At 53.6% G+C, this 25341-nt stretch overlaps 1 protein-coding gene across 1 annotated transcript in view; it reads right to left on the bottom strand.

Moving 5' to 3' along the window:
• The window catches only part of NACC2 (NACC family member 2), a 44950-nt gene extending 21514 nt beyond the window's left edge, over positions 1 to 23436 (bottom strand). The window contains exon 1 of the mRNA XM_021671442.2: positions 22551 to 23436. Within this exon, the coding sequence (XP_021527117.2) occupies positions 22551 to 23436 (886 nt within the window). The remainder of the gene's footprint in view (positions 1 to 22550) is intronic.
• Positions 23437 to 25341: the final 1905 nt, after the last annotated feature.

Here is a 25341-nt window from a genome sequence, read left to right as displayed (position 1 = left end):
CCTGTAATCCCAGCACTTTGGGAGGCTGAGGCGGGCAGGTCACCTGAGGTTAGGAGTTCGAGACTAGCCTGGTCAACACAGTGAAACCCTGTCTCTGCTAAAAATACAAACATTAGCCGGGTGTGGTGGCTCATGCCTGTAATCCCAGCCACTGCCCTCCAGCCTGGACGATGGAGCAACACTCGGTCTCAAAACAAACAAAAATAATGTTTGTGATGAACGAATAAAACGAAACTCAAGAGAAAACCTTAAACAAGAGGACAAATGATGAAACAGATGTACCACGTAAATATGAAATCAGAGGGCACTGACGTGGCTCTGCCAGTATCAGACCCGGCAGACATTAAAGCCAGACCTGCTGGTAGCACTGAGGAAGAATATTTCCTAATAATAAGGGCATCAACTCAACAGGAAGGTAAAACACCTGAGATGAACACGCACATAACAGAAGTAGCAGGACTGACGGGAGAAACGGCCACAGCTACAACCACGCTTAGAGACCGCAGCACATCACATCTGCAGCCAACACGAGATAACACACCCGAAGGAACACGCATTTGCCGTCCTTACCGGCACCGTTTGTGCAATCTCTTCAGCGCGCACGGAACATACACGGGGCGTAAGGTCTCAACAAACTCCAGAGCAACGAACGCGGCTGAGTGCATCCTACGTCCACTGGGAACTTAATTCAGAACTCATAACAAAAAAGATGACCAGAAAGTCCAAAAAGGTTTGGAAATTAAGCAATACATTGCTACACAACACAAGGGCGAAAGGGGGGAAATCACAATTCACTAGAAAATACTTTTAACTGAGTAATAGTGAAAATCTGACATGTGAAAATGTGTTAGAATTAGGCCGTGCTGATCAGGAAATGCAGAGCCCCAAGTGCTTTACTTTAAAAGGCTGAGATGTCAATGATCTACAGATCTCAAAACCTAGGAAAACAAATAGCAAGATAAACACAAAGAAAGCAGAGATAAACGGCAACAAAAATATAAACACATACATAAGAGAAAAAAATCCGGAAGTTGGTTCTTTGAAAAGACAAATATAATGGAAACTCCCTAGCACGCCTGAGTGAAGAGAATAAGAGAAAAGACAAAACTTAACAACATCGGCCGGGCGCGGTGGCTCGCACCCGTGACCCCACCCGGGCACAGCGGCTCGCACCCGTAACCCCGGCCGGGCGCGGCGGCTCACACCTGTAATCCCAGCACTGTAGGAGGCCAAGATGGGTGGATCACTTGAGGTCAGGAGTTCAAGGCCAGCCTGGCCAATGTGCTGAAACTCCATCTCTGCTAAAAATACAAAAATTAGCTGGGCATAATGGTGGAAGCCTGTAATCCCGGCTACTTGGGAGGCCGAGGCAGAAGAATCGCTTGAACCTGGGAGGCCGAGGTTGCAGGGAGCCGATATTGCACCACTGCACTCTAGCCTGGGTGACAAGAGTGAAACTCAGTCTCAAAAAAAAAAAAGACAACATCGAGAACACGACACAACAGGTTCTATAGAACGGGGTCGGCAAACTTCTGCTGGGAGCGGCTGGAGAGTAAACACTTCCGGTAGGCCGACCACGTGCACTTTCTGTCATATGTCCTGCTTTGCTTTTGCTTCATTTTTTTCCTTTTTTTGAGACGGGGTCTCTGTCACCCAGGCTGAAGTGCAGTGGTGCGATCTCAGCTCACTGCAACTCCGCCTCATGGGTTCAAGTGATTCTTGTGCCTCAGCCTCCGGAGTAGCTGTGACTATAGGTGATGGCAGCAGTGGCCCATCTGGTGTGGCCATGACGCCAGCTGCAGTGGGTAGGGTGTGGCCAGGGCTGCACGCTCCGTGTAGCTGTAGGGAGCCCGGAACAAGTAGGAGCCTTGCCCGCCTCCAAGCTGGAGGGGCGGGAGCTGCCCACCCCACCGCAGCCAGCGTGCCTGGCTCTGCGCAGCAGCTGGACCCCTCGCTTGCTAGCTCACACACTCCTTGCCGCTCTGTTCCTGGCTCGCCCTCAGAGGTGTGGGATCTGGGCCCATAGCCCAAGCCGAGCATAGCCCACCAGGCCGAATGGGTGGAAGGAGCCCAGCAGGCACGAGCAAAACCCAGGTGAAGGCACCACCGGCCACAGATCCCATGACACAGGCACCCACCAGCACGCCCGGCTACCTTCCGTATTTTTAGTAAAGACGAGGTTTTACCGTGATGGCCAGGCTGGTCTCGAACTCCTGACCTAAAGTGATCAGCCCTCTTGGGCCTCCCAAAGTGCTGGGATTACAGGCGTGAGCCACCGTGCCAGCCCTTCCTTGCCTTTTTTTTTTTTTTGAGACAGAGTCTCACTCTGTAGCAGCCAGGCTAGAGTGCAGTGGTGCGATCTTGGCTCAGGCTCACCGCAACCTCCGCCTCCTGGGTTCAAGCAATTCTCCTGCCTCAGCCTCCTGAGGAGCGGGGACTACAGGCGCGCACCACCACGCCCAGCTAATTTTTGTATTTTTAGTAGAGACGGGGTTTCACCGTGTTGACCAGGATGGTCTCGATCTCTTGACCTCGTGATCCACCCGCCTCGGCCTCCCAGAGTGCTGGGATTACAGGCGTGAGCCACCGCGCCCCGCCCCCGGAAGTGCTAGGATTACAGGCGTGAGCCGCCGCGCCCCGCCCCCGGAAGTGCTGGGATTACAGGCGTGAGCCACCGCGCCCCGCCCCCGGAAGTGCTGGGATCACAGGCGTGAGCCACCGCGCCCGGCCAGTATGTCTGAACTTTAACACTTATTTTGAGACAGGAGTCTTGCTCTGACACCCAGGTTGGGGTAAAGTGGTGTCATCTCAGCTCACTACAACCTGCGCCGCTTCCCAGGTTCAAGCGATCATCCCACTGCAGCCTCCCGAGTAGCTGGGACCACAGGCATACACCTCCATGCCTGGCTAACTTTTTGTATTTTTGGTAGAGATGGGGTTTTGCCATGTTGCCCAGGCTAGTCTTGAACTCCTGAGTTCAAGTGATCTGCCCGCCTCAGCCTCCCAAAGTGCTGGGATTACAGGAGTGAGCCACTGCGTCCGGCCAACACATCTGAACTTTAGATGGAGCCGATGAACTTCTAGCAATACACAACTTACCAAAACAGACACAGGAGGAAACAGATTATGTGAACTATTCCTGCAACTATTCAAGAAAATGAAGCGAAATAAATATCTCCCTACGAAGAACTGCAGAACTAAATGGCTTTGCCTGTGACATTTTTCAAACATTTAAGAATGAAACAGCACAGCATTATACAAACTGTTCCAGATCATTAAAGAAAAGGAAATAATTCTGAATTCATTTAATGAGGTCAGATAATCTTGGTAACAAACCATAGGACTTTGGGATGGTAAAGTGACAAGAGCATCATCATCAGTGTTAGTGCCATTTGCCCTCCTTCCCTCCATTGCCCCATTCATTCATTCATTCATTCATTCATTCATTTTGAGATAGAGTCTTGCTCCATCATCCAGGCTGGGTTGCAGTGGCATGATCTCAGCTCACTGCAACCTCCACCTCCTGAGTTCAAGCAATTCTTGTGCCTCAGCCTCCTGAGTAGCTGGGAATACAGGCATGCACCACCATGATGAGTTACTTTTTTTTTTTTTTAAGACACAGTCTCGCTCTGTTGCCCAGGCTGGAGTGCAGTGGCATGATCTTGGCTCACTGCAACCTACGCTTCCTGGGTTCAAACAATTATTTGCCTCAGCCTCCTGAATAGCTGGCATTACAGGCATCTGCCACCACACCCAACTAATTTTTGTATTTTTAGCACAGACGGGGTTTCACCGTCTTGGCCAGGCTGGTCTTGAACTCTTGACCTCGTGATCCACCCACCTCAGCCTCCCAAAGTGCTGGGATTACAGGTGTGAGTCACCATGTCCGGCCTAATTTTTGTATTTTTCGAAGAATTGGGGTTTCACTATGTTGGCCAGGCTGGTTTCGAACTCCTGAGCTCAAATGATCCATCCGCCTAGGCCTCCCAAAGTGTTAGGATTACAGGCAGAGCCACTGTGCCTGGCCCACAGCCCCCTTCTAAAAAAACAAAAAAGAAGAAAACACAGGACTTTTCCTTAAAGGAAAATTAGAGGCAACCTCTCTTGTGAACATGGTAACAAATCCTAAAGAAAATATTAGCAAATAAGAAATGTACGATCTCACCCCACACAGGCTAGTGGCCATTCATGGGACCGATTTAACCCACATGGCTTTTACCGCTGCCTCCAGGCCCTGGTTCTGTGTTCCCACCTCCTCCAACTGTGGGCTTTTGGCACCTGCACCAACACCCACAGCTGATGTGTACGGGCAGCTCCTCAGCAGCTTTCCTGACGCTCAGGGTCAATGAACGGGGGCGGGGGGCAAGGGTGTCCTCTGCAGCACCCCTGGGGCTCAGGGTAAATGAACGGGGCAGGCCGTTCCAGTACTTTGGGAGGCCGAGGCGGGTGGATCACGAGGTCAGGAGATCAAGACCACCCTGGCTAACGTGGTGAAACCCTATCTCTACTAAAAAATACAAAAAATTAGCCAGGCATGGTGGGTACCTGTAATCTCAGCTACCTGGGAGGCTGAGGCAGGAGAATCGCTTGAACCCAGGAGGCAGAGGTGGGAGTGAGCTGAGATCGTGCTACTGCATTCCAGCCTAGGCAACAGACTGAGATTCTATCTCCAAAAAAAAAAAAAAGAGCAGGAGCAGGGGCATCCTTTGCCGCACCACCAGTGCTCGCTGCGCAGGTCTGGCCACAGAAGGGATAATTTCCCTCCCGCCGGACTCCTGGGATCTCACTCGCCTTTTCTGTCTGAGGCTCCATCAAGGTCTTTACTACTGAGGAGGATCTAAGGCTCGGGAAGCCGCCCAAAAGGAGGGGAAGGGACATTAGCAAGCTGCATCCAGAGGAATGTGTAACAGAAGGCTGCCACAGCACAACGCGGCTCGATGTATTCCAGGAACACAAAGTTGCTCCAATATTTGGAAAAGCAGTCAATGCAACTAAGCACATTGACAGAGCAGGAGAGAACCACAGGGCTGTTCCCCATCCTTGGAGAAGGCTTTTGTTACATTGCAACACTTACCACGGAAAACCTCCTAACCTCGGAAATGAAGGCAATGTCTTGCAATCTGATAAAATGTATCACAATGAGGCCTCGAGCAAATGCCCTAAAGAGGAACAGTGAAAGCTTTTCCTGAGGTTAGGGAGACAGTTCCGGCCAGTTCAATGAGGCAAGAAAGGGAACAAAAGGTTAAGATTAGAAATAAAAGAAACTGATCCACCCAGCTCGGCCACCCAAAGTGCTGGGATTACAGGTGAGCCACCATGCCCAGGGCAGACTTCTAAGATAATCCAATTTGTTTCTATATGTTAGTAACAAACATGAAAAAAGAAAGTGCTATGTAATTCCAATTTTAAAATGACCTTCTAGGAATAAGTCTTTTAAAAATGTGCAGAGAATTGCAAAATATTCCTAAGAAAAACGGGGACAGATGTAGATAGACAGAAGGGTGTGCCATGCCCATGGACTGGAAGATGCAATGTCATAAAAATGTCAGATCACCCCAAATCAAGCAACAGAGTCAATGCAATCCCAATTGAATTCCAGCAGGATTTGTGTGTGTGCGTGCGTGTGTGTGTGTGTGTGTGTGTGTGTGATATTTGGCAATCTACTTCTGAAAAGTATATGAAAATGCAAAAAACAGCCAACGCAAGGCAAATCATAAGGAACTCAAACCTGAAAAATTTAGAGAAAATATTTAGAAAGATTTAGAAAAAAAAAAGATTTTTAAAAAAACATGTACTGGCATAGGAAAAAAGCAGAGGGATGAAGGGCACAGAGCAGAGTTCAAATAGAAACTCAGTCATCTTACAGACGCCTGAGACACCACGGAGGCCCTGCAGTCCAGCGGCAGAAAAGACCCGGTGAAAACACAGGTCAACGGGAAAGTGAAACAGGAACAAGTGAACCTTGAGCCCTGGATCAGACCACGCACAAAAATCCACGCCAGACACGCTACACATCTGAAAGTCTTTAGTAAGAACTCACAAGAATTTGAATCTTAACTATTAGGAAGAAAAACAGGAAGAGAAAAAGAAAAGGAAGAGAGGAAGGTCAGGAAGAACCCTAGAGTGTTGATTGCTTTGGGGAGTATCAGTATGAATCCACAACTGCCTAGGCTGGTCTTGAACTCCTCACCTCATGATCCACCCGCCTCGGCCTCCCAAAGTGCTGGGATTACAGGTGTGAGCCACCACGCCTGGCCCCACCATTCTTAAATATATACATTCCCAGCTCTGACTGCTAAAAGGCTATAAAAGCAGAAACACAGAGTGGCAATGAACGAACCCAGCACCAAGATCTTGGTTTCTAAACACCATTTCCCACTAAAAGGAAAAATAACTGATTCTAGGGCTAGGGACCAGAAAGTGTAGGATAAACCTGGAATATGTTGCTGAACAAGGCAGCAAGAAGATGCTTTTTTTAAAAAAAAACCCCAGGCTGGGTATGGTGGCTCATGCCCATCATCCCAGCACTTTGGGAGGCTGAGGTTGGAGGATCACGAAGTCAGGAGTTCAACACCAGCCTGGGCAACATGGTGAAACCCGTCTCTACTAAAACAAAAAATTAGCCGGACGTGGTGGCACAGGCCTGGCAGGAGAATTGCTTGAACCCAGGAGGCAGAGTTTGCAGTGAGTCTAGATCGTGTCACTGCACTTCAGCCTGGGCGACAGAGCGAGACTCCGTCTCAAAAAAACAAAACAAAACAAAAACCAATCGTATTTGCACCCATCAGAGCAGTACCTGATTCACGCAGCAGTCACCAATAAATACTAGAATTAACGGATGGAAGGCTGAGGACACAGGATATTCACACAGCCTCTTCTCACAAAGGGAAGAACAGCGACCACCTGCACCAAACCATCAATATTGAGCCTAAGTGGCGTCACGTGACTCCTACGACGCACTGAGGAGGTTTCACTGCTGTGAATTGCAGACAAAACGAACAAACTGACCCCCATCCTGAGACGAAGCCTGACAAACCTAAAGAGAGAGACAGTCCACAAAATAATGAGCTGTGCTTCGCAAAAGATCAGTGTCAGAGAAGATAAAGGTTGAGAAACTGTTCTAAAATAAAGAGATGAAAGAGAAGAACCATAAAATGCAATGTGTGATTCTGGATTAAATACCGGATCAGGGAAAGGAACGCTGCTCTGAAGAACATTACTGAGTCCTCTGGGAAAACGTATGGTCCGTAGTTACGTGAGGATGATGCGTTGAGATGACACATCTTGAATTTTGCACAGCGTATTGAGATTATGTAAGAGAATGTCCTTGTTTATTAAAAAAAAGTTCAGCCTTTTGATGTAAAGGGCATAATACCTGCAACTTGCTTTTAAATGGTTTAGTGAAAAACCTCTATGTGTAAAGAGAAAAAGAACGATAGATCAGACGTGGCAAATTCTTACCAACTGTGGAGGGTATACAGGAGTTCTCTGTACTTACAACTTTCCTGCAAGTTGAAAGTGATTTCAAAACTGTGTGTGTGTGTGTGTGTGTGTGTGTGTGTGTGTTTAAATAAACACAGAACATCATAATGATCTGAGGGGGGAACACATTTCTTTCAATACAATATAAAAACTGCTATTGTACAAAAAGTTTGATAAATCTCACTATAAAAATTATTTTAAGAAACAAAGTTGTACAGCGGGAGAAGCTACTTAGGTGTCTGACAAAGGATGGCAATTCACAGCACAGGACGAGCAAAGGCACAAGAAAGGGACAGATAACTCGCTCCAGGAAGAGGTGGGCAAAATATTTAAATAGGCACTTCACGAAGGAGGGTGCCCAAGTGGTTCAGCCTGTGAAAATGTGCCCAGTACCATTACTTGTTACTGAAATTCTACCTAACACCACCGTGAGAGAATCAAGGGCAGCAAACTGCAGATGCCCAAAAAAGTAACAATTACAATGTCAGCATCGATTAAAAAAATAAACAAGTGAAAAACCACAGAAAGGCCACCTTAAGGAGAAAAAAAATCAGTAAACAGAAACAGACCAAGAAATGATGAAATGCTGGCAGTAGCTGATAAAGGTTGTTTTATATACACACACATACATGCACATACACATATGCACATACACACACATACACGTACATACATACACACGTATGTCAGCCGATATCTGGCTATAAACATGATCAGAGGATTTTAAAACAGGAACTCAATGAAGGGAGAAATGAAAAATATAAAAAGAACAAAATGGAACTTGAGAGAAGAAAGCCCTTGAGCATGAAGAACCCACAGCAGAAATTACTCAGCTGAAAGGCTATAGAAGAAAAAGGACAAATAATTAATAAACGGAACCTCAGTGACAAAAACATACATTTCAGTTTTAGAGGGTGAGGGGCAGAAAAATAAAGAAACAATTCTTTAAATCACAACTTTGATTTTTAAAAAAAAGTATAAATGCACATGTTCAGAAAGCTCAACAAATCCTAAGCAGAATACATACAAAGCAACACAAAGGCATACAACAGTCAAACTGCCGCAAGCCAGAGATAAAAGCAGCCTGAAAGAAGACACGATAAACACAGGAGAACGCAGATAAGGATGACTGTGATTTCCTGGACAATCCAGAAGACAAAGAATACGACATCCTGAAAGCACTGAAAGCAAAGAACAACTGTCAACCTGGAATTCTATATGCAGCAAAAGTTTCCTTGAAAAATGAAGGTGACAATAAATTATACAAGAAAAGCTGATGACTTTTATTGTATGTAAGGGGTACCTCAATTAGGCAGATATTTTTAAAAGGTGATACAAAGTTGTTGTTTTTTTTTTTTTTTGAGACAGAATCTCACTCTGTTGCCCAGGCTGGAGTGTAGTGGTGAGATCTTGGCTCACTGCAACCTCTGCCTCCCAAGTTCAAGTGATTCTCCTGCTTCAGCCTCCTGAGTATCTGGGATTACAGGCATGCACCACCACGCCTGGCTAACTTTTTGTATTTTTAGTAGAGATGGGGTTTCTCCATGTTAGCCAGGCTGGTCTCGAACTCCTGACCTCAGGTGATCTGCTCACCTTGGCCGCCCAAAGTGCTGGGATTACAGGTGTGAGCCACTGCGCCTGGCCAATATAAAGACGTTTTTAGGCCGGGCGCAGTGGCTCACGCCTATAATCCCAGCACTTTGGGAGGCCGAGGTGGGTGGATCACAAGGTCAAGAGATCGAGACCATCCTGGTCAACAAGGTGAAATACCGTCTCTACTAAAAATACAAAAATTAGCTGGGCATGGTGGCGCACGCCTGTAGTCCCAGCTACTCGGGAGGCTGAGGCAGGAGAATTGCTTGAACCTGGGAGGCGGAGGTTGTGGTGAGCCGAGATCGCGCCATTGCACTCCAGCCTGGGTAACAAGAGCAAAACTCCGTCTCAAAAAAAAAAAAAAAAAGACGTTTTTATAATTTTTCAGAACTCATCACCCGTCTAACACTAGGGCTGTAAGAAGTGTTAATGGAAATTCTCAGGCAGAAGGAGAATGGTACCTGATAGAAACTCAACCTGATATGTGAGAAAATATTTTAAATGGTCCGTTTTCAAGGCATGATAAATCTAAGTACTGGCACCCAGCCTGTGGACATGACAAACTGTACAGCTCATACACTCTGGCAAGACTGGATTAGTTCTCTTGGGAGTGTTCCCAAGAGAGTGGGCTTTTGTAAAGCCAGGATGCCCCTCGGGTCTTGCCTCTCCACACCCGTCAGCCTCCCCTTTGACCTTCCACCATGCCGTGACGCAGCCTGAACGCCCCCACCGGAAGCTGAGCGGATGCAGGCACCATGCTTCCTGAACTTCCTGGCCTGCAGAACCGAGCGCTAAATAAACGTCTGCATAAGTTATCCCACCGCAGGTATTCTGTGATCATCAGAAAACAAACGAAGACCTAGTTTATGCAAAAATTAACTCAAAAACGAGCCACGGACCTAAATATTAAACCCAAAGCTATCAATAAGCAGATGTTTGCACGACAAATACACAAAAGAAGTTCATCAGACGTTAGAGGCACGAGACAAATTAAAAGCACAATGCAATACCACCATGGAGCTACTGGGACAGTTTAAAGAAGAGAAAAACAAGAATTGACGAGAACACAGAGAGATGAGAGATCTCTGCACTGCTGCTTACAACAGAAAATAATAGAACTACTTTGGAAAACAGTTTGGGCAATTCCTATAAACACATGACCTCCATCCTACTCCTAGATTGACTGACCCAATAGAAATGAAAACTTGGGGCCAGACACTGTGGCTCACGCCTGTAATCCCAGAACTTAGGGAGGCCGAGGTGGGTGGAGCACCTAAAGTCGGGAGTTTGAGACTAGCCTGACCAACATGGAGAAACGCTGTCTCTACCAAAAATACAAAATTAGCTGGGTGTGGTGGCACATGCCTGTAATCCTGTAATCTCAGCTACTTGGGAGGCTGAGGCAGGAGGATCACTCGAACCCAGGAGGCAAAGGTTGTGGTGAGCCGAGATCACACCACTGCACTCCAGCCTGGGCAACAAGAACGAAACTCCATCTCAAAAAAAAAAAAAAGAAAAGAAAAGAAATGAAAACTTGGCCAGGCGCAGTGGCTCATGCTTGTAATCCCAACACTTTGGAAGCCCAAGGCAGGTGGATCACCTGAGGTCAGGAGTTTGAGACCAGCCTGGCCAACATGGCGAAACCCATCTCTACTAAAAAATACAAAAAGAATTAGCCAGGTGTGGTGGCGGGCACCTATAATCCCAGCTACTTGGGAGGCTGAGGCAGGAGAATTGCTTGAACCCAGGACGCAGAGTTTGCAATGAGCAGAGCAAGAATCTGTCTCAAAAAAAAAAAAAAAAGAAAGAAAGAAAAGTCCCCACAAAATCATGTATGCACACGTTTTGGCAGCTTAGTTCATAATCACCAAAAACCTAATGTCCTTTAGCTGGTGAATGAGTATACACACTGTGGTATAGCCATACAATGGACTACTACTTACTCAGCAACAAAAGAGAATGAAATGCTAACACACACAACGCGAACAAATCTGAAATGCATCCGTATCCAAGAGGCCACATGCTGTATACAACCCCACCTATAAGCCAGGAAACAGATAAGCGGTGGCTGGGAGTCGGGGGTGGGGTGGGGGGAAATTACCACAAAGGAGCAGGGTGAGTTTAGGGTGATGAGATTGTTCTCTATCTCGGGGATCTAAACTGCGGAGGTGATTACATGACTATATGCATTTTTGTAAATGCCAGGCCGGGCACGGTGGCACAGGCCTATAATCCCAGCACTTTAGGATGCCCAGGCAGGTGGATTGCTTGAGCCCAGGATTTCAAGCCAGCCTGGGCAACATGCTGAAATTCTGTCTGTAACAAAAAAATCCACGAAAATTAGCTGGGCGTGGTGGCAATGTGGCTGTAGTCTCAGTCACTCGAGAGGCTGAGATGGGAGGATGGCTTGAGCCCGGGAGGCAGAGGGTGTAGTGAGCTGAGATCGAGCCACTGCATTCCAGCCTGGGCGACAGAGTACGATGCTGTCTCAAAAAGTAATGATAATAAAAATTGTCTTAAACCTCCAAATTGTACACCAAAGAGTAAATTTCACAATATGCAAAATAGAAAAAGATAACTTTATAATAAAAATAACATAAGGCTTATAGCATATGAAGTAAAATACAGGACATTAGCACTAAGGCCTGGAGGAGGAACGTGTGAACACGTGAGGGGCTTCGTGCAGGTGGGGGTGGGGCTGAGGGGAGTCAGAGACGCAGCCACAGCCCCGGATCCAGAGCCGTCCCTAAACCAGAGAAGCAGAAGCAGGAACAGCCGGCAAGCAATCGTGGCGCTACAGACCAACACTGGATCCTACTCCACGGGGAGACGTGCAGGGAGGGAGGAAGAGGAGAAACGGCAAATGAGCGAGTCGCAGGACGGCAGACATACCCCTAAAGCCACCGAAAGTTACACCAAATGTAAGTGGTCTAAAGATTCCACACGAGGTAGACCGTTAGACTGCACGTGAAAATGCACGGCCCAGCACTATGCCGTCTCTAAAAAATACACTTTAAGACACAGGTAGGTTAAAAGTAATAGGAGAAAAAGAGCCAAAATCATGCAAATACTAAATCTAAGAAAGCTGAAATGCTATGGTGACATCAAAGACTTCAGAGACGGATAAACGACACGAAAGACACGAATTGCTATGACCAGGACAAGATCAAAGAGAAAATCCTAATAGTTCTATGTCTAAAGTAATATTGGTAATTAAAGTCAATTGCAACCGGTAAGAATGCTGCTAATTAAATTGGTAATTAAAAGTCTTCACACAATTAACAGCAACAAACCCCAGGCCCAAGTGGCTTCACTGGTAAGACAGTCCTATCAGACGCTTAAACAAATCAAGCTGACACCAACGTCTTTCAAGAAAGAAGGAAGGGAACTTAAAGCCAGCATTATGCAGATACCAAAAGCAGACGAACGCGTGAGAGGAAAATTACAGATCAATAACCTTCATGAACATAAATGCAAAATTCCTTGAGAAAATATCAGTGAGAGCTGAATCTAGCAATACATATAAACACTGTGATACACAATAACCAGGTGAGGTTCAACCCAGGAATGCAAGGGTGGTTCAATATCTGAACAGTTAATACACCATGTTAACAAACTTACAAACACCTGCATTATCACTTGCATAGATGGAAACTCCCACAAATTTGTCAAATGCAGCTGACATCACAGGTAACAAAGAAAGACTGAACGCCTTCCCCCTGAGAGAGAGAACATGGCAAAGAGATGTCTGCTCCCCCCATTTCCACTCAACCTGGAGTGGAAATCCAGAAATACAAGGCGTGCAAACTGGAAAGGACGCAGTAAAACTTTGTTCACAAACAGCACGATGGCCTATGTAGGAAACGCCGAGGAATTTGCAGAAAGCTATTAGAACTAATCACTAAAGACAGCAAGGTTGTAGACTACGAGGTCGACATACAAAGAAAAAAAGTCAATCTTATTCCTATATACTGACAAGAAACAACTGGAAAATGAAATTATAAACAATATAATCCACAAAAGCCCCAAATTAAAATCTAAGAAAGGAGAAACAGATGCAAAAAATATGTAGCATCAGCAAGTCTACCCCTATGTGGGCAAACGTGTGGAAAACGTGTCTGTCAAGACTTGTACATGAATGTTCACAGCCACATTATTCAAAATAGCCAACAAGTGGAAACCTTCCGAAAGTCCACCGACTACTGACTGATAAAGAAAACGTGGTACTGTCCACACAATGGAATTTGACTTCCCAGGGAAAAAAGTGGCTGGGCACAGTAGCTCACACTGCGAAGCCAAGGCAGGTGGATGGCTCGAGTCCAGGAGTTCAGGACCAGCCCGGGCAACATGGCAAAACCCTATCTCCACAAAAATACAAAAAGAAACTAGCCAGGCATGGTGGCGCATGCCTGTAGCTCCAGCCACTCTAGGGGCTGAGGCAGGAGGACTTCTTGAGTCTGGGAGGTAGAGGTTGTAATGAGCAGAGATTGTGCCACTGTACTCTAGCCCAGGCAACAGAATGAGAGGAAGACCCCATCAAGAAGAAAAGAAAGAGAAAGAGAGAGGGAAAGAGGGAAGGAAGGAAGACAAAGCAAGCAAGCATGCATTCTTGGCTGGGCACGCTGGCTCATGCCTGTAAATCCAGCACTTTGGGAGGCCAAGACAGGCAGACCACTTGAGGTCAGGAGTTCGAGACCAGGCTGGCCAATGTGGCAACCCCCCCCCCACCACTAAAAATACAAAAAATCAGCCAGCATGGTGGCGGGCACCTGTAATCCCAGCTACTCCGGAGGCTGAGGCAGAAATTGCTTGAATTCGGGAGGTGGAGGTTGCAGAAAAGAAAGAAAGAAGGAAAAATGAAGTATTGACATTTACTTCAACATGGGTAATTCCTGATGCCAAGAGAAAAAAGCCAGTGACAGTACCTCATATATCCCATTTATCTGAAGTGCCCAGAATAAGGAAGAGCAGAGTATGCTTGTCAGGGCCGAGGGGAACACGGGGGAACACAGGGAACAGAAATGCCTGCTAAACAGTATGGGGGGTTTCCTTGCGGGATGACAGAAATATTCTAAAATCAATTGTAGTGCTGGCCTCGTAGTTCTGAATATACAAAAAAAACACTGGATTATCACTTTAAATGGATGAACAGTATGGCATGTGAATTATGTCTCAATAAAGCTGTTACATATATAAATAATATCCATATACTAAAAACTGGGGGAAATTACAGTGGCAAGAAATTGAGAGATGTGGCCGGGCACGGTGGCTCACGCCTGTAATCCCAGCACTTTGGGAGGTGGAGGCGGGCGGATCATAAGGTCAGAAGTTCAAGACCAGCCTGGCCAAGATGATGAAACCCCATTCTACTAAAAATACAAAAATTAGTCAGGTGTGGTGGTGGGCACCTGTAATCCCAGCTACTCAGGAGGCTGAGGCAGAGAACTGCTTGAACCCGAGAGGCAGAGGTTGCAGTGAGCCAAGATCATGCCACTGCACTCCAGCCTGGGTGACAAAGCAAGACTCCATTTCGAAAAAAAGAGAGAGAAGCCTCAATATTGTTAAGGGGTCAGTTCTCAAACTGATCAACAGATTCAATGCAACACCAATCAATATTTTAGTAATCTTTTAGTTAGAGATCAGCAAACAGCAAAGGGTACAATAATCCTTCAAAACCTTTCTTTTCTTTTTTTTTTTTTGAGACAGAGTCTCACTCTGTGGCTCAGACTGGAGCACATGATCTCGACTCACTGTGAACTCTGCCTCTTGGGTTCAAGTGATTCTCTTGCCTCAGCCTCCTGAGCAGCTGGGACTACAGGCACGCACCACCACACCGGCTAATTTTTGCATTTTTAGTACAGACAGGGTTTCACCATGTTGGCCAGGCTGGTCTTGAACTCCTGACCTCAGGAGATCTGCCCATCTCGGCCTCCCAAAGTGCTGGGATTACAGGTGTGAGCCATGGCACCCAGCCCAAAACAATTTTCAATAAGAGAATGAAGCTGAATACCTACACCACCTGACTTCCGGACTTACTTAAAGCTACAGGAATCCTGAGGTGGGATATTTGGCATAAGCAGAGACACACAGATCAATGGAACAGAACAGAATCCAGAAATAAGCCTGCACATACGTAGCCGATTGATTCCTGGCAAAGGTGTGAAGGGAGTTCAGCCGAGACCTAGTGCTGCCATGTCTGGGTACCCACAGCGGAAGGAAGTGAACCTTCCCCTACCCGACCCCTTCTGCGAAATGAGTCCAAGATGAACCATTCACCAAAACATCAGAGCAAAAGCTGTAAGACTTCCACAAGAAAACACACACACCCCTAGAGTTTTAGGGAGACAAGGATTTCTTGAACAGGCTACAAAAAGCGCTAGCCATAAAATAAAACATTAACTGATCTTCATCAAAACTTAAAATTTCTGGTCTTTGAGAGTCACCATCATGGCAATGAAAAGGCAGGTCAGAGGAGAGTACCTGCAATCCGCCATGTGAACTCACCTGCCAATCACACAGGAAACTCTTAAAACCCGGTTTTTAAGAAATGGGCAAAAGATCTGAAGAAATACTGCGAAACAGAGTGCTAAAGAACGGTTATTCAGCCTGTGAAGCGCGCTCAACAGCACCGACCATCAGCGAGACGCAGATGGAGACCACGGTGGGATGCCACTGATATTTCACCCACCAGGAACGGCTGAAACCTCAAGATGACAGAGACACCCACCACTGTAAGGGAATGGGGTGCCTGCCGCTCTCACAGGCTGCTGGTGGGAGGGGGCGCAGCCTCACACAGCCCCTTGGCATCCTGCGTTCACCTGCAAGACGAACACAAAACCACGATACCCAGAAACATACAGGACCTACCGCTGCACGGTCCCACGCACAGGGGCCTACGAGAGGCAAAAGGGCAGCAGGGGGCAGCAGGTGGCGGTCGCACAGGGCGAGGGTGCGACCTGCCACGCTTGGGTATTGACACCAGCTGAACACTTCCACAGTAACCCTCTCCCTGCAGGGGACAGCTCTGGCCCAGGGACTCTGGGCCCATGACGGTAACCCTATCCCGGGAGGGGACAGCTCTGGCCACAGGGCTTGTGGGCCTGTGAGCGGGCGGCCCTGTGCATTTCCACTTCCCCTTCCCTTCTGGGCTCCCCCTAACCTCCCTCGGGTCCACCCGGCGTCTCCTGTGTGCCTCTCCACAGGGCATGGGGGGGGTTCAGGCACCCATCTGTAAGCTCGGTACCCACTTCCATGGGGCAGCCTGAACGGGCAAATCAGGCAACGTTGGAACTGCTCAGGGCCCGAGAGGCCCTCCTATCCAGCCTCAGCCCAGCTGCCCGCATCCTGGACCCTGGACAGACGCTGCTGGGCGTGGGTCCTGGCACACCTCAGCACGTCCATCCTGGCTCTGCCCGTCAGGAGAGGCCTGCGCCAGGCCCCGCCCTTTCCAGGGTGACCTGCAAGGTCAGCACTGGCCCCGCCCATCCCTCGGCTGAACACCCAGGCTTGGGCGGCTGCTCCCGGCCCTGGGCCACAGAACCCAGGGGGCCAGCAGGGCTGCTGGGTAGGGTGGTCTCCCTTGCAGCCAGCCACGTCCCACCATCGCCCCTCCGGAAGGTACTCCTGCCTGCAAAGGAGCCCACCCCTTGAAAGAACCCCAGGGGAACGTTCTCCAGGAGGAAACTTCTGTCTTGATTGCAACATTGTGCTTACCGTGCAGTGAGCTCACTGACTGCAGGATTTATAAAGGACACAAATACTTTCGGTTTTTGGGGTTTTTTTTGAGACAGGGTCTTGCTCTGCCGCCCAGGCTGGAGTACAGAGGAGCAATCCCAGTTCACTGCAGCCTCTGCCTCCCGGGTTCAAGCGATTCTCCTGCCTCAGCCTCCCGAGTAGCTGAGATTACGGGCATGCACTGCCAGACTGGGCTAATTTTTGTATTTTTAGTAGAGATGGGGTTTCGCCCTGTTGACCAGGCTGATCTCAAATCCCTGACCTTAAGAGATCCGCCCACCTCAGCCTCCCAAAGTGCTGGGATTACAGGCGTGAGCCACCAGGCCTGGCCCATATAAATACGTCAAGCAGCGAAAAAGGCAGGGAGGAGACAACAATGGCCTCGACGGGCCACACCGTCATGAGCCACACGTGCACGATGCTGACGAAAGCAGCCAGAGGGTTCGGTGCGGGGCTCCCACCTGCCATCCCAGCACTTTGAGAGGTTGAGGCAGGAGGATCACTTGAGCCCAGGAGTTCGAGACCAGCCTGGACAACACAGCGAGACCCTGTCTCTATAAATAATTACAAAACTAGCTGGGAATAGCGACACACAACTGTGGTCTCAGCTCCTCAGAAGACCTGCGTTGCAGGGGTGTTGGCCATTTAAAGCAGAGGGAACCCTCCACCCCCACCCCTGCGGCCAACATTGCTCCCCGGTCTGCCTGCCTCTGCATGGGGCTTCCTGTCGGGCCCCACCCTATCCAGGCCAGAGATGAAAGCACCCTCTGCTCCCTGAGCAGGGCTCTGACAGGGTGGCTGTGTCCCTTCCCAGGCCACGGGTATGTTTGCATACCCAGCAACCCCAAGTCCAGCCTCTCTTCTCCTTTTTCTCTGGGAACCCCAAATGGCAGTCCTGAGTTTTGAGCTGGTGGTGGGAGCAGCCTCAGACACACAGCCCCGCTCACTGCCCAGGCAGGAGTACCTTCCAGAGGGGCGATGGTGGGGCGTGGCTGGCTGCAAGGGAGACCACCCTACCCAGCAGCCCTGCTGGCCCCCTGGGTTCTGTGGCCCAGGGCCGGGAGCAGCCGCCCAAGCCTGGGTGTTCAGCCGAGGGATGGGCGGGGCCAGTGCTGACCTTGCAGGTCACCCTGGAAAGGGCGGGGCCTGGCGCAGGCCTCTCCTGACGGGCAGAGCCAGGATGGACGTGCTGAGGTGTGCCAGGACCCACGCCCAGCAGCGTCTGTCCAGGGTCCAGGATGCGGGCAGCTGGGCTGAGGCTGGATAGGAGGGCCTCTCGGGCCCTGAGCAGTTCCAACGTTGCCTGATTTGCCCGTTCAGGCTGCCCCATGGAAGTGGGTACCGAGCTTACAGATGGGTGCCTGAACACCCCCCCATGCCCTGTGGAGAGGCACACAGGAGACGCCGGGTGGACCCGAGGGAGGTTAGGGGGAGCCCAGAAGGGAAGGGGAAGTGGAAATGCACAGGGCCACCCGCTCACAGGCCCACAAGCCCTGTGGCCAGAGCTGTCCCCTCCCGGGATAGGGTTACCGTCATGGGCCCAGAGTCCCTGGGCCAGAGCTGTCCCTTGCAGGGAGAGGGTTACTGTGGAAGTGTTCGGCTGGTGTCAATACCCAAGCGTGGCTTTGTCGCCGTAGCTACACAGAGTGACATCTGCCAGCTGCAATTAAACATCTGCCTCCCGAAGCCTCTGCTGAGGGCATGAAAGGGACGGCCAGGCGAGCCCCATCGGGCACAGGATGGGGTGCAGGTGCAGGTCCGGGCAGCACCCTCTCCTTCAGAGGACAGGAGACACGCCCAGCACGGCACCAACCCACCCCCTGCTGTGTCCGCTGCCAGCTCCATTTCACCGTCCCTCAACCTCATCGGCCTGCCATGACGAAGGTGCCCGTCCTCAGCGTGGGCGACAATGGCCACCCCACCACGATGAAATAACAGCCAGGGCCCCGTGCTGTCATCTGCCCCAGGGGTGAGAGCAGCAGCCATGCCCGTCTCGGCCACGCTGCAGGGACCTGTGGATCCGAATGTGCCAAGGAGACCATGGGAACAGACCCGAGTGCAGCCGGGGAGCCCCCGCCCTGAGCCCAGACCCGGCTGGCACTGCCCGTCAGGCCCACTGCCTTGCCCAGGGCAGCCCCTGGCTCCCAGAGTCACTGCTGGACATTCAGATGCCCCTGAGCCTGAGCCCCAGAGGGAAGGTAGCTGAACACTCCAGGGGAATGAACACAGAGTGGGTAATCGAGGAAGGGGACCCAGAGAGGAAAGGGGCTGCTCAGGCCACAGCGCCACCAAGCCCAAGCCTCCGGCTCCCTCTGCCCTGCCCACCTCCCGCTCTCTCCAGGGGCTGGCCCGTCTCACCCCCATGGTAGGGGGTAGGGGTGGGGGTGGGGGTGTGGGGGAGGCCGAGGCTGGCGTTTCGCAATCTCTAGCTCAGACGCAAGGCCCCTGACAATGTGACTTGGGGATGCCTGGGCTTCCCCCCTCAGCCGGAGGGGAGCTGCACTGGCCGTTTCACTTCCGGTGGATACCATGTTTTTCTTTCACCTCTGGGTGCACCCCACCCCCAGCTCATCCTGCTCCAGGGTCTGCCATCACTGCTGGCCACAGGGCAACAAGGAGGCTCCCTGCCCGCTGCAGGGGTGATGGCTTAAGGCTAGGAGGGCGGCCTGAAGCAGTGCTGCAGAGATGAGGACTGGTGGGCAGGAAGCATTGAGCGCCCCCGCCAGCACCCACCCGAGGGGGTCAGGCCTGCTTTGCTGGGGGTGGGGGCCTGAACTCTCCCGTCAACCTCACACACCCATGCACGGCGCCTTCTCGGCAGCTTTGCTCCTGACTGCAACAAATTGAAAACAACCTAAACGTCCTTTGATAGGGCGCTGGGTAAGTCAAACGTGGCGGCTCCTTCTGACGGGTGGCGACGCAGGACCTGCAGGGAGGGAGGAGAGGCGGGCAGGACCTGGAGGGAGGGAGGAGAGGCGGGCAGGACCTGCAGGGAGGGAGGAGAGGCGAGCAGGACCTGGAGGGAGGGGAGAGGACAAGACTGACGCCGTGTGGAGACCCTCGCCGTGAGGCCGCAGAGACCACAGCAGGGGCTGCGTGGGGGTGGAAAGGCAATTAACTTTATCTGTAACATTTTCATTTATGTCAAAAACAGGAGAACATCACTACAGGACAAGCTGTCCATGATGCTAACGCAAGAGAGGGTGGAACAGCCGCACACATGACGGCATGCTGAGGTGCAGCTCCGAGACCCTCGCCTATCGCTCAGGCCCACCTCTCACTGACAGGTGGGGAGAGACTGAGGCCAGAGAGAAGGAGCAGCTCAGCCTGCAGGGACCTCAGAACACACTGGTCCCACCAGCTCAGAGACAGTCGCCCAGCTCCACTCCCCGACGGCCCGGCCAGGGTGGCAGCCAGCCTCCTGCGTGGGTGTGAGGACGTTCCCCGGATGAGCCCAGGGCATGGGGAGCCAGCACCCAGGAGCAGCTCCGGGTCAGGGGATGGCCCCTCCCTCTGCCAGCTCCCCCCATGGCACCGCCACCCAGCACACCCAGCGACACCAGCGACGTCACAGCCAGTAACCTAGATTTTAACCAAGAAATCACACACCCCCTTGCTCTGCCCCACTTATGGGCTTGCTGAACAGAAAAACCACGACAAGAAACCCAGACTGTGGCATCCAGAGCCAAACTGTACGGCAGGTGGGCGGGAGCAGGCCTGGCCCCCCGGCCGCCCACTTTCCACCACTCTGGCGTCGCCAACACCCGTGCAAAAGCAGAGACTGCCTCGCAGCAGCCATAGCCTGGACAAGCCCTAAAGGAACGTGGCCTTGGGGGCGTCCCCACCCCTCAGCCTCAGCGGTACTCTGTACCTCATCTAGTCTGAGGATGGGGGAGTTGGAGGGAGGGCCTCGCCCGAGCGGCCGCCTCTCATCCAGGACTCCACAGAGCCTCTCCGGGCTGCTGTCCTGCCGGCTCCCCGAAAACGCGTCAAGGCAGGTGGGCGTGAGGGCTCCTAGCTCACGGAAGTCCAGGTGACGTGAGGGCTTAAGGCTGATCAAGCACCCAAGGACAGATGCATGGGACAAGTCGCCAGGCTCCACGTTGCTCCCAGCAAACCCAACACCCAGCCCTGATTCCCATCACCCCAAACACACCGGGGCCCAAGGTCACCCTGGAGCAGCGGGGGGCTGTGCAAGGGAGGACCCTGGGAAGATGTTTGGATGCGTCAGGTCTGTTCCCAGTTCCATGGTGTAGCTCCCTGACTCATCGGCAGGGCACTGTCTGGCTGCCATCATTGGGGGGAGTCCTCAGGGACTGCAGGGGTGCCCAGCCAGTCTGGGGTTCTGCCCCAGAACTGGAGCCCACGGACAGAGCCAGCCGCTTCCCAACAGGGGCCCTGGGTGGGCCTCAGGAGCCTTCCCCAGCAGCCTCTGGCCAGTCCTGCCTCCCCCAGGGCAGTTATCGGCGGGGGCAGAGGGTAAGTGCACACGGGGCAGACTCCCCGGAGGCCTCGGCCAGCCAGTGCAGGAGCACCGATGGCCCGCACAGCCTCTGCGGCGAGCTGGAACCTGAGTGAGCTGCCCTTCGGAAGGGCCGATTCAGCAGCTAGCACAGTGCCTGCTCTCAGGAACAGTCAAGCCCTACCCCTACCACTAAGAGAAAACCAAAGCTGTGAGGCCCAGAGCTAGGTGGCCTGTGAGCTGGCATTCTGTGGAATTCATGCAAACACAGCAATATGCATTTAAATAAAGTAAGGCGTTCTCAGGAAGACACCACGGAGCACAGAGCACCTGCTGGGAAGGCAGTGGCTTCTCCTGCAGGCAGAGAGGGAGGCAGGTTGGCTAAAGCGGGGCCACCCTGCTGTCCAGGCTGTGGCGGCGGCTGCTGCACAGGGACCCAGCTGTCCTAGGAGTCCAAGCTGGTGGGTGGTCCTGGCCCCCTTTGCCCCCATCAGCACTGCAGGAGGGGAAGGGCAGGGGGGCATCCCATCAGGGCTCAAGGATATGTACAGGGTGGAGCCACGCTGCCCCTCGGGGTCACCACCTGCCCGCTGCTGGCACTATGTGCCCAGGCCACTGCACACAGGCCTTTCGTGCAGACCAGCCAGGCAGCCAGCCCAGACACACAGTCAGGTTGCAGGGACACCCGATCCCAGGCCCCAACTGTGGGACTCGGCCCAGCAAATCCTCAACAGTCTCCAGAGACTGTAACCCGGGAACCTCAAATTAGGGCAACCTTTTGGGTCCCAGAGGGGGAGCAGCCCTCCTTGAAAGGAACGAGGAGGAGTGGGACAACCACTCACTGGGCTCAGCTCAGTGGGCCCTTCCAGGCCTGTCCCTGATGCCGGGCCTGGAGAGGCGGCGGCAAAGGGGCTGGGTTGAGGGGACTCTCCGGACCTCGCCAGGTGAGGCACAGCGTAAGGTTAAAGGGAAAGGAGGCGGACCCTCCTGGATGCCGTGTGGTGCCAGGCCCTTCACAGACGGGGCACTTGAGCCCTCGGGCAGGCCCCTGGGCCACGGAAGCCTGCAAGACCCTTCCTACGGGCTGGCAGTCACCCAGGAGCTCCTGTCTCACTCAGCACCAAGTCAGAACCCTGTGGTGACGGACCTCTGCCACCTCCTCCAGGCTCAGTGTGGGGCTCCCCTGTGGCCCCCGAACTAACGCCTGAAGCCCAGTGGCCTACTGAGCCGCCCGGGTCCCAGGCACGCCCCGCTTCGCAGCCAGGTGACCGCGCGTTACCTGCGTAGCTGCCGGAGGCCTTGATGTACATCTGGCCGTACTGCTCCTCCACCATGGTGTCGTAGGCCTCGTCGTCCTCCTCGTCGTCCTCATTGTGGTACGAGGTGGGGCTGTCAGTGGTGGGCAGGCTGCTGGCGCCCGGACTGGTCCGCTCCCCCTGGGGGTAGGGCACCTGCTGGACGCCGGGGATGAGGGTGGCCAGGCTGGGCACCCCATAGTAGGAGACTCGGGGCAGTTTGAGAGGGGCTGCGCCTGCCGCCACCGCGGCCCCCGAGGCCACCGCCACACCGTCCCGGGGCCCCGTCTCCAGCGGGCGCTTGGGGGCCAGGCCCGGGCCGGCAGCCGGCGGCAGCTCCATGGCTTCGTGCTTGACGCGGGTCAGCAGCGGGATGGGCACCGAGGGGGACACGACGTAGGGGGCGGCGGCGGCGGCCGGCTGCAGCTGGTTGCAGGGACTCTGGGGCTCGGAGCCGGCGTCCTCGATCACGGCGGTCTGCGAGTCGCAGTGGGGCGAGCTCACCTTGAACATGAGGTCGGTGCCGCGCTCCACGATGTGCTGGATCTGCAGGAAGCCAGCCGTGTACATGACCACGAGCTGCTCGCTGGCCGTCATGGTGAGCCTGCCCGTGTAGCAGAAGGACAGGATCTGCTGGAAGCAGGCGGGCGGCACGGAGCCGGGCAGCTCGAAGGCGCTCTTGCTGTTGCCGCTGAACAGGTCGCGGAAGTAGAGGCTGCTGGCGGCCAGCACCGCGCGGTGGGCCTTGAAGGCCTGGCCCTTGACCACGATGGACACATCGCAGTAGAGGCCCAGCAGGCGCTGCTCGTTCAGGCAGCCCAGCACGGTGTTCCCGAAATTGGGGATCTCGATGTGCAGCATCTGAGACATGGCGGGCGGGCGGGCGGCGGGGCTGGGCTCTCAGCGCGGGGCGGCCCTAGCGGGGCTCATCTGCAGGACAGGAGGCACGTGGTCAGTCTCCACCCCCCGGGGCAAAGGCTCCCACCCGAAGGGCCATTCCCGCACTCTTCCCCTGCCACGGGCCTACAAAGAGCCAGCCTTCCCCACCACCCTCCCCGCCCCTCCCCGCTGGGACACCGCAGAGAAGGGACTGGGGTCTACGAGACCCCCTGGCTGACGGGCAAGATGGCCCAGCCTGCGCAGCTGCGGACCCCCGACGGCGCTGCCCGCCAGCAGCGCTCCCACCCCACTCCCGGGGGGCTGCTCTCAGCGACCCGGCCTCAGCAGGCGAGAAGGAAGCAGGCCTGGACCTGCCCCGGGACAGCAGACGGGAGGGGGGGTGGAGGGGGAAGGGGAGCCGGGGAGCAGGGAAGGGGGGGTGGGTGGGACGCCCCTTGGCAGCTTTGCAGCCACTTTCTGCCCCTCAGAAAAGTTCCAGCCCGCACAGGAGCCCCTGGCCGCGCCGCCTGCCCGGGAGGGGCCCCGCTGGAGCAGTGGGCAGGGCGAGGGGGGTCTCTGGAGCGGTGCAGTTTGCGGTTGGCTTCTTTTCCCCTCTTCCCTCTGGGGAGCCTCTCAGAGGGCCCTTGCGGGGAAGGCGGGCCGGCGTCCCCGGATCCCCCCGAGGTTCCCGGGCAGGCGGGGAGGGGCCGGGGGCTCCGAGAAGTCAGCGGAAGCGGCGTCCACTCCTCCCCCGCGCAGAGACCACCCTGGGCGCGCCCGCTCCGCTCTCCAGTGTGTTCCCAGGTCCCCGCGCCGCCGCCAGAGCAGGAGTTGGGAGCCTGTCGCAGCCCCACTCGCGGACGCCCCCGCTCGCCTGGCTCCCCACGCGGGCCAATCCCGACCAGCCCGGCCCCGGCCCAGGTGACTCGGGGGTCCCCGCCCTCGCCGGGCTGCCCGGACCCCGGGGCTGGGAGCTGGGGCGGGCGCCGCTGTTTATCCGGCGCGGACTCCGGAGGGGGCGGGGGCGGCCCAGAAGGCGCCGGCCCAACTCCGCAGGGCCGCACAAAGGCCGCTGTGTCCCGCGGGAGGAAAGTGCGGGCGGCCGGAGGAGGGCGGAGCCACCGCGCGGGGAGCCGGGCAGGTGGACGCGCGCCGGGGGCGGCCCGCAGTGCCCCCGCTGCGGAGAAGTTGCCGTCCGGGCGGGGAGACCTACCTTCCGCCACTGCCCGCTCGCCCGGCAGGACAGGCTCCCCGCACGCTCGAAGCCCAGCCCGCCTGCCCAGCTGCTCCGCGAATGCAGCAAACGGCGCGGGAGCCCTGGGGCGGGGAGGGCGCGGGGAGCCGGCGAGGAGGAGGAGGAGGAGATGGAGGAGGAGGAGGAGATGCGGGAGGAGGAGGAGGAGGAGGAGGAGGGCAGAGCGCCCGGGCGCCGGGCTCGCGGCCGCGGCTCAGCTGCACCCAGGCCGGCCCTCCCGGGCAGCGCAGCGCATCTCAATGAAGGGGCCGGATGCAGACGAACGTTCCGGCGGCTCGGGAATGAATAGCCGCCTTTGATTTGGGAGCCGAAGTAAATGCCAGCTCCCAGCCCCGGCTTTAAAAACAGTGGAGTGTTGGTGCCAGAGGAATGCGCGGCCCGGGTGCTGGTACGACACAGACTTTTGATGACTCACTGCAATGCAAACAAAGATGGCAGAAATACTGTACAGTAGGGGAGAATGCTTCCCGGTGCCACGGCAACTGAGGCGGCCTGGAAATTTATGGTGCAGTTTTGCATATGAATTACCCAGTAAACTGCCTCCCGGCCTTCCAGGACAGCCCCAGTGTCAAAGCATTTAAACTATTCCAAACAGTCTGCAGAGCTGGCAGAGCTCAACTCCTCCAGCACGGGCGGGCGGG

The sequence above is a fragment of the Aotus nancymaae genome, unplaced genomic scaffold (assembly GCF_030222135.1).
Source record: "Aotus nancymaae isolate 86718 unplaced genomic scaffold, 86718_ANA_hifiasm-v0.15.2.pri h1tg000063l, whole genome shotgun sequence".
In the NCBI taxonomy this organism is placed as follows: Eukaryota; Metazoa; Chordata; class Mammalia; order Primates; family Aotidae; genus Aotus; species Aotus nancymaae.
Note: the sequence above shows the minus strand (reverse complement) of the source record. Positions and strands in the feature narration are given on the sequence as shown.